The sequence below is a fragment of the Pangasianodon hypophthalmus genome, chromosome 2 (assembly GCF_027358585.1).
Source record: "Pangasianodon hypophthalmus isolate fPanHyp1 chromosome 2, fPanHyp1.pri, whole genome shotgun sequence".
NCBI classification, from domain to species: Eukaryota; Metazoa; Chordata; class Actinopteri; order Siluriformes; family Pangasiidae; genus Pangasianodon; species Pangasianodon hypophthalmus.
This window is the reverse complement of record NC_069711.1, coordinates 35,414,016-35,422,659: the sequence shown is the minus strand read 5'-3', so window position 1 is coordinate 35,422,659 and position 8,644 is coordinate 35,414,016. Positions and strand designations below refer to the sequence as shown.

The 8,644-nt window shown below is 46.3% G+C and overlaps 1 protein-coding gene across 2 annotated transcripts in view; it reads left to right on the top strand.

Moving 5' to 3' along the window:
• plppr2b (phospholipid phosphatase related 2b) overlaps positions 1-8,129 on the top strand; it is a 10,225-nt gene extending 2,096 nt beyond the window's left edge. Inside the window, exons 3-8 of one of the 2 annotated variants that reach the window (XM_034302272.2) lie at positions 3,402-3,590; positions 4,128-4,248; positions 4,336-4,586; positions 5,955-6,131; positions 6,239-6,391; positions 7,665-8,129. In XM_034302272.2, coding sequence (XP_034158163.1) covers positions 3,402-3,590; positions 4,128-4,248; positions 4,336-4,586; positions 5,955-6,131; positions 6,239-6,391; positions 7,665-7,697 — 924 coding nt within the window. In that variant the 3' untranslated portion in view covers positions 7,698-8,129. The remainder of the gene's footprint in view (positions 1-3,401; positions 3,591-4,127; positions 4,249-4,335; positions 4,587-5,954; positions 6,132-6,238; positions 6,392-7,664) is intronic. The other variant, XM_034302270.2, reaches the window with a different exon arrangement.
• Positions 8,130-8,644: the final 515 nt, after the last annotated feature.

The window sequence follows — 8,644 nt, the reverse complement described above, 5'->3', positions numbered from 1 at the left end:
TGTGTATTCAGGGTGTGTGTGTGTTCAGGGTGTGTGTGTTCAGGGTGTGTGTGTGTTCAGGGTGTGTGTGTATTCAGGGTGTGTGTGTTCAGGGTGTGTGTATTCAGGGTGTGTGTGTATTCAGGGTGTGTGCAGGACACTCGGTGTCTCGCTGTCCCTCAGACTTTCACATTCTGATACACACTTTGCAGTGAAGGCTGCAGTGTTTCTTTCTCCCAGAATGATTCTTAGTTTTTCTCCATCTGCTAAATTGCAGAAATCTGGAATTTTGTGTGAGATGTTTTTGGTGAAGGTGTTTCTCTTTCTCTGGTGTTGATATTTTTCACAGTGGAGGAGGAAGTGCAGCTCTGTCTCGACCTCACCGCTCGCACAGTGAGCACACAGTCTCTGTTCTCTGGCCAGCCAGGTTCTCCTGTGTTCCAGGTTCTCCTGTGTTCCAGGTTCTCCTGTGTCGGCCCTTCTCTCTCTCTCTCTCTCTCTCTCTCTCTCAGTCTCTCTCTCTCTCTCTCTCAGTTTCTCTCTTTCTCTGTCTCTGTCTGTCTCTCTCTCTTTCTCTCTCTCTCTCTCTCTCTCTCTCTCTCTCTCTCCATTAAGTGCAGTACTTAAGCTCCCCTCTGTTCCGCTGTGTTCAGTGTTTGATTTTCTCTGATGATGAAATTGCCTCTGAGACTGTGAGACTGTGAACTTGGCTATGTTCCAATCCCACATCTGCATATTAGAGCCCTAGATAGGGGAGAGAGTGCGCACTACTGAGGCTCTGCTCCTGCAGTTCAGTCGCTTGTTTTTGGGCCTAATGTTAGCAATAAACACTAAAAAACATCAGTCAGAAAAGCTCTCATGCTCGGTCAGTTCCCTACACTCAGTCACTTCTCCCAGCCAGTGACGGGCCTCGTTTATTAACACCTTATTATCCACTTTTTAAAAGAAGGACACATCATACTTCTTATCCATTTATAGTTACATTTAATGCTGTGGAATGTCAGTGAAACAGGGTAGTTTCTGTTGTCACTTATGTTATAGCAGCTATAAACACTCGTTCCCTCACCAGCCTCTCTTTATTCTCTCTCTTCAAGTTAATAAGAGAAAAAATCGCTGTTTGTTCCGCATGTTACCGAGAAACCGCAAAGAAGCGTAAACTCCTCTGTCCTGAAGACGTCGGAAAAGTTAAAGTTACAGCTTTACCTCTGACACTGGAGACTCCTTCCATAAATGTTAAATAAACATCTCGTTACAGAAAACTTTGCCCTATGAACGATTGCACAATAATCTGTTTATTATCAGTGGAGCGTCTGCTGTACACGTCCCTGTGATTGAGCTGTTACTATGGAAACGATAACATATTAGAACGAGAGCATTAATATAAACCTGCACTACTGTCAGAGCTGCTGTTATAGAAAACTAATCAACACCTTCTGACCAATCAGAGTGCAGAACTCATCAGCAGTGTGGTATAAGATGGGTTTATTTGAAATAAATGATGGTCTGTTAAAGATATAAAGTTGCTCACTGTGTCTGTATTTAAGAGTACAAACCGTTTCAGAGGATTAAAGTTGGCAGTTTAATTGAAGTCTGAGTTGCAGTACTGAGATGAACCAGCAGAGGGCAGCACTGCTCCACTCACAGACTGCACACTGATGACCATATTCCTCACTTCATTAAAATTACACTCAGATTTACATTATTACATCATTTTTTATTCAGGAATCAATTAGGCTTAGAGCTATAAAAACAGAATTATAACAGACAAGCACGTGGTCCACAGCAGCACACTGTCTCCATCACCAAGCTCTCAGGAGAACATCATCTCTCAGCAGGAACCCACTGAGTGAATGGATCACGCAGAACCACACCCACATTCTGTCCCACATGTCAGTGTGTGTGAGAACGTTTCAACTGGATGTTGATGTTCTCCTGCACTCTGCTGTGCCTCTGCACTCTGTGTGTGTGTGTGTGTGTGTGTGTGTGTGTGTGTGTGTGTTTACATAATGTCATGATTCATGTCATGAAAGTTCAATCTAGAACCTGAAAGTGTTCTTAAGCTTGTATGTTAGTGGGAACCATTAAAGGTTCAACAACGATCAGTTCTTCTTTCAGGAAAGGACAAGGAGAACCTCTTTAGAAAGATAGAAGCAACCAGCCCCAAAGAACCATCCATCTATCCACCTGTCTATCCATCCATCTGTCCATCCATCCACCTGTCTATCCATCCATCTGTCCATCCATCCACCTGTCTATCCATCCATCTGTACATTCATTTACCTGTCCATCCATCCACCTGACCATCCATCCATCCGTCCAGCCATCCATCTGTCCATCCACCTGTCTATCCATCCATCTGTACATTCATCTACCTGTCCATCCATCCACCTGTCCATCCATCCTTCCATCCAGCCATCCATCTGTCCATCCACCTGCCTATCCATCCATCTGTCATCCATCTATTCGCCTGTCTATCTATCCATCCATCCATCCATTGATCTGTCTATACATCTATCTGTCCATCCATCCACCTGTCTATCCATCCATCTGTACATCCATCCACCTCTACTTCCATCCACCTGTCTATCCATCCATCTGTCCATTCATCTGTCTATCCATCCATCCATCCATCCACCTGTCTATCCATCCATCTGTCCATCCATCCACCTGTCTATCCATCCATCTGTACATCCATCCACCTCTACTTCCATCCACCTGTCTATCCATCCATCTGTCCATTCATCTGTCTATCCATCCATCCATCCATCCATCCACCTGTCTATCCATCCATCTGTCCATCCATCCACCTGTCTATCCATCCATCTGTACATTCATCTACCTGTCCATCCATCCACCTGACCATCCATCCATCCATCCAGCCATCTATCTGTCCATCCACCTGCCTATCCATCCGTCATCCATCTATTCACCTGTCTATCTATCCATCCATCCATCCATTCATCTGTCTATCCATCCATCTGTCCATTTATCCACTTGTCTATCCATCTAAACCACTTGAATTGAAACCCATAAATGAATTCATCTGTTTTTTTTTTTGCTTTCTTCCTTTCTCTGTGTCTTTCATTCTAAAAGTATTTGACTTTCATTCTGACTTTGTTACCATCTGCCGTGTGTGTGTGTGTGTGTGTGTGTATAAAACTATGTTAAACAGAAAAGCAGGTCACAAAGAGATGACAGCAGGTAGAGGTCATCTCTCCCTCTCTCTCTCTCTCTCTCTCTCTCTCTGTCTGTTCATTAATCAGAGCTCTAACACACTTCTCTGTTGCTCTTTTCTCTTTTATTTCTCTTCATTTTTGCCTGAGCTTTAACAGCCTTGTCTTCCTCACTCCCTCTGTTTTATCCCTCCATCACTCTCATCCCGTGTGTGTGTGTGTGTGTGTGTGGTGATGTTGTGTGAGCAGCTGGTCATCATGTCGGCCGTGGTGTTGTTGGCGTATTATTTTGAGTACACGGACACGTTCCCTGTCCACCTGCGAGGCTTCTTCTGCTTCGACCGGACCTTCTCTCGCCCGTACCCTGGACCCGAGGAGTCCAGTCGAGCTCCGCCCGCACTCGTCTACTCGCTCGTCACCGCCATTCCCACTGTCACAGTGAGTCCAGCTTTATATATTTTTTCATTGGTGTGCAACCAAAAATAAAATAATTCTAACATTTTATTAGCATTTAAATAAGGAGTTAATTAGATTAGCCTGAAATCAGCGGTGGATCTGGAATGTGTTACCTGTGTGTTTTATTCGTAACAGCAGCTTTATGATTAAGACTTCAATTGATTAAATTTTTACATACAAAATTCATTTACCGATGCAGTACTGAACTGTTTGTGTGTGTGTGTGTGTGTGCACACTCCAACACTTGTGGTCTCTGATGGTGTCTTAAAGAAGAGATGAATCACTAGAAAAGAGAACACCATATGTTTACACTAACACTAATGTCTCCTGCTAGTTAATGGTGTATTACTGCTAGTTAATGGTGTATTACTGCTAGTTAATGATGTAACACTTAGTATAAGAGATTAGCTTGCTAAATAAATTCTCACACTGAGCTACATCTTAGTTCTAGTAATTAGGATGGAGCCCATGTTGAATTAATGGCTGTGTAACGTGTTCCCTGTGTGTTTCCTCTTGAAGATCCTGATCGGTGAGTTGGCAGCGTTTTTCTCGAAGCCTGAGTTTCCTCAGGAGAAAACAATCGTCACTGCAGACTGCTGTTATTTCAGCCCCATGCTGCGCCGCATCGTCCGATTCCTGGGTAAAAAAAACACATGCTGCATCTACACATAAATGAGACGACATTATCCCTCCTTCTGATTGGTGTATACTACCTCCCTCCATTCAGGCATTTACTCCTTTGGCCTTTTCGTCACCACTATCTTCGCCAACGCGGGTCAGGTGGTGACAGGAAGTCAGACACCTCACTTCCTGTCCGTGTGTCGTCCAAACTACACAGCGCTGGGCTGCCGGTCTCCGATGCAGTACATCAGTGAGAAGAGGGCGTGTCGGGGGAATCCCTCCATCATCACCTCCGCCCGCAAGTCCTTCCCTTCTAAAGACACTGCGCTGAGCACCTACTGTGCCGTGTACACCGCTGTGAGACATTACCCACAATGCACCACTACATACTGTATACTGTAACAATACACACCTACCACACCTTATTACCAGGTTGTGTGTGTGTGTGACAAAATCTTCCAACAAGGTCCCATACTGATGTATGATACAGTATTCACTATAAATACCCCTGTCATGCATTAATCATTCCTTAGAACCTTCTTGTTGATCCTTGGAGTGCTGGTGGTTTGTAGAACCACAGTTACTTAAGTGACTCGAGCTCTAGTTTACCCTGTCTACTCACTAGACTATACCAACAATGTTATAAAGATACCACCTTGAAACTGCCTTGAAAGGAGCTCTGAGATAACTGCCATACTCACACTACTGGGATGGGCACCTGGGGTGGATGGATGGAGGTGTCTTGCTCCCCATGCTGTGCCGAGATGGCTGCCACATACACTTTTACAGTAGATGGGGACTTGTCTGGAATCTCTGGAGAAAGGCCAAAATCCCAGACAATGCACCAAGTCCAGCAGATAAGGGTGTAGTTTTTTAATGATGCATTATCAAGTTTTCAATTCCATCCAAGCAGCCAGAATCACAGATATAAGTGACTGGGTGTCCTGCAGAGAAGGAAAGGCGAATAACAAGTGGTGAGTCCAGTCAGGAGGCTGGAGCATTCTGCCCCAGTGAGCTGTCTGACTCTGCCAGGAAGAACCACAGCATGCACTTCACCAAACCTCTCCCAGATCTGGATACCAGCTCTAGGTGCAGACTCCTCTACCCTTGAAGTATGATCTGTCTCATCAATACCATCACCGCACCATTGCACAGCCCCAGCTGATGAACTGCTCTCGTGGGTATGGCCAATCAAGAGTGAACCCACCTGAGGAGATTCTGCACAAGGCAACGAGAAACACTTCTTGCCACCCAAATTCAACTTGTGTAGACATTAGCATCACTGTTCTACGTGCTGCTTAATGTGTAGGGAAGAAAAATTACTTGGACTAGGTGACTCACCAGCACTGAGGAAAAAAATCTCAGGTCCTGGGACCTAGAGGAACTGATGAGTTACTAGCTAAATGTATGGTAGTAAAAGAGTGAAAACCATCTTGAGGCTAAACAAATGCTATGTAGCCCAGTAAGGACCATAATATAAAAAAATGCACACTCAAGACAAGGAACCATCCCCATCTTTGAAGAGATGATACCTGTATCTCTGAAGGTGGTCATGAGCTGCTAAGCGTATAGCTCCACATCATGGACGTGTACACGTGAGAAGGGAATGGCTCACATGGCGGTAGTTCTAGAAAATACCGTGTCATGTCACTGTATGTCCTTGTTGAAAGATTGCACAAGAGGGTATTCAGGTGCTTCATTCTGTGTGTACATTTTTCCCCACAGATGTACATCACCTTGGCATGTAAGACTAAAGGTACGCGTTTAGCCACACCCACTCTGAGCCTCGCTGTCATCTCACTGGCTGTCATGGTGGGCGTGGTCAGAGTGGCAGAGTACCGGAACCACTGGTCTGATGTTCTGGCAGGTTTCGTCACAGGAGGCGCTATTGCATCGTTTCTGGTGAGGAAACAGCTCAGCTGGTTTCACTGTAGTGGTTTCGTTATTAACTACAGATCAGCGTATTGTTAGAAATGTGGATAAGCCGTGTTTGTGCTCTCTCTCTGCAGGTGACGTGTGTGATTAATAATTTCCAACAGAAGTTGCCCCCTGCACCTCTACCCGTTCTACCCCCTCCACCTCCACCTCCACCTCCACCTGAACTGCCCCCCATCACCATGCCCAGTGTAGAGAGTCCACTCGAAAAGTTAAGTGACCTTCAGGTAAGGGGGTTTAGTGTGGGTGGGGGTGGGGGGTGTAGTGTAGTGTAGGGGTGAGTCTAGAGTGGGGCTGACTAGTGTGGGTTGGTTTGAGTGTGTGAGTGGGTTGTAGTCTGGGTGTGGGCAGGGCTGAGTGTAAAGTGGACGGAGCTGAGTGTAGTGTGGGCGGGGCTGGTGTAGTGTGGGCGGGGCCGAGTGTAGTGTGGGCGGGGCTGAGTGTTGTGTGGGCAGGGCTGAGTGTTGTGTGGGCGGGGCTGGGTGTAGTGTGGGCAGGGCTGAGTGTAATGTGGGCGGGGCGGGGTGTAGTGTGGGCGGGGCTGGGTGTAGTGTGGGCAGGGCTGAGTGTAAAGTGGACGGAGCTGAGTGTAGTGTGGGCGGGGCTGGTGTAGTGTGGGCGGGGCCGAGTGTAGTGTGGGCGGGGCTGAGTGTTGTGTGGGCAGGGCTGAGTGTTGTGTGGGCGGGGCTGGGTGTAGTGTGGGCAGGGCTGAGTGTAATGTGGGCGGGGCTGGGTGTAGTGTGGGCAGGACTGGGTGTTGTGTGGGCGGGGCTGAGTGTTGTGTGGGCAGGGCTGAGTGTAATGTGGGCGGGGCTGGGTGTAGTGTGGGCAGGGCTGAGTGTAGTGTGGGCGGGGCTGGGTGTAGTGTGGGCGGGGCCGAGTGTAATGTGGGCGGGGCTGGGTGTAGTGTGAGTGTAGCGCCCCCACTGAGTGTAGTGCTACTGTAATTTAATGGGAATGTAAAAGGAGTAAAATGTGATATGTCTCACTAACAGATACACCAACACCTCACTCCGCCCCCTCTTACCCTGACCCGCCCCTTCTTCCGGCCCCACCCCCTCCTGACCCGCCCATTTTAAATTCACATGATCATTGAAGTCAGTCTGTTTTTGGTATTTTAGCTGTTTCCCTGTTGTCCTTCTGAACTCACATTTCTTCCTGCTGTTTTATATTTCAAACTGTAAGATAAATGCTTTAAACATGCTATAACATCTCTCTCTCTCTCTGCCTGTCTCTCTCTCTCTCGCTGTCTGTCTCTCTCTCTCTCTCTCTCTCTGTCTCTCTCTGTCTCTCTCTCTCTGTACCTCTCTCTGCCTGTCTCTCTCACTCTCTCTGCCTGTCTCTCTCACTCTCTCTGCCTGTCTCTCTCTCTCTCTGTGTCTCACTTTGTCTCTCTCTGTCTGTCTCTGCATCTCTCTCTCTCTCTCTCTGTCCCTCTCGCTGTCTCTCTCTCTCTCTCTCTCTCTCTGCCTGTCTCACTCTCTCTGTGTCTCTCTCTAGGTTTCAAGCGCTTCGTTCTCAGGTGTCACATGATGATCAGCGTTATTTACTCTCCGCCCCTCCTGATGTTCTCGTCCAATCCCGTCGCCCCCTTACAAGTGCAGTGTAAACCTCCACCCACCTATGACTCTGCCTGTACAAAGCCCCGCCCAAGCCCCGCCTCCCCATATCATATCATATACATGCATATCATTAGTGATTACAGCATGACTCCCCTTTAAAATCAGACAATCAATAGCGCACTTTAGCTCACTGAGTCTCACAGAGTGGACACACTAGTGCACTAAAAGTGACCTAGTGCACTACGGAGTACAAGATTTGAGACGGGCCCTTAATCTGAAATCATACAGCCAAGTGTTAGGATTAGAAATAAGTATTTACACTTATAAACTGCTTCACTCCTTAATATGATGATAAAGTGGACTCAACCAAGGGGAAGTGGGCAAGGGGAAGGGGACAAGGGGAAGTGGACAAGGGGAAGGGGACAAGGGGAAGGGGACAAGGGGAAGGGGACAAGGGGAAGTGGACAAGGGGAAGGGGACAAGGGGAAGGGGACAAGGGGTAGTGGACAAGGGGAAGTGGACAAGGGGAAGGGGACAAGGGGAATAATTACAAACAGGATTGTAACAGGGTGGAGCTGCTGTCAATCACAGTTACATCACTGTAGATATTTTTTTTATTAATATAATTTTTCTCCATGTTACATTAAATCCCTAGTGTTTATTCCTTTTCCTGTATACACATATACATGTTTACTTCCGTTACTGTGACCTTTGACCCCTCTAAAAGCGACTCTCTGTTTGTCGCATCATCGTAAGCTAAGCTGTTAAAAAGCTTTTATAGTTAATTAAAAGCACAACTAATAAATTAACATTATTTTAATTACAGCTACAATAAATGAACATAAAACTAAGACTAATAAAAAACTTTTTTATAAATCAAATAAAATGTATAAAAATGGAAATTACTTTTAAAAAAAT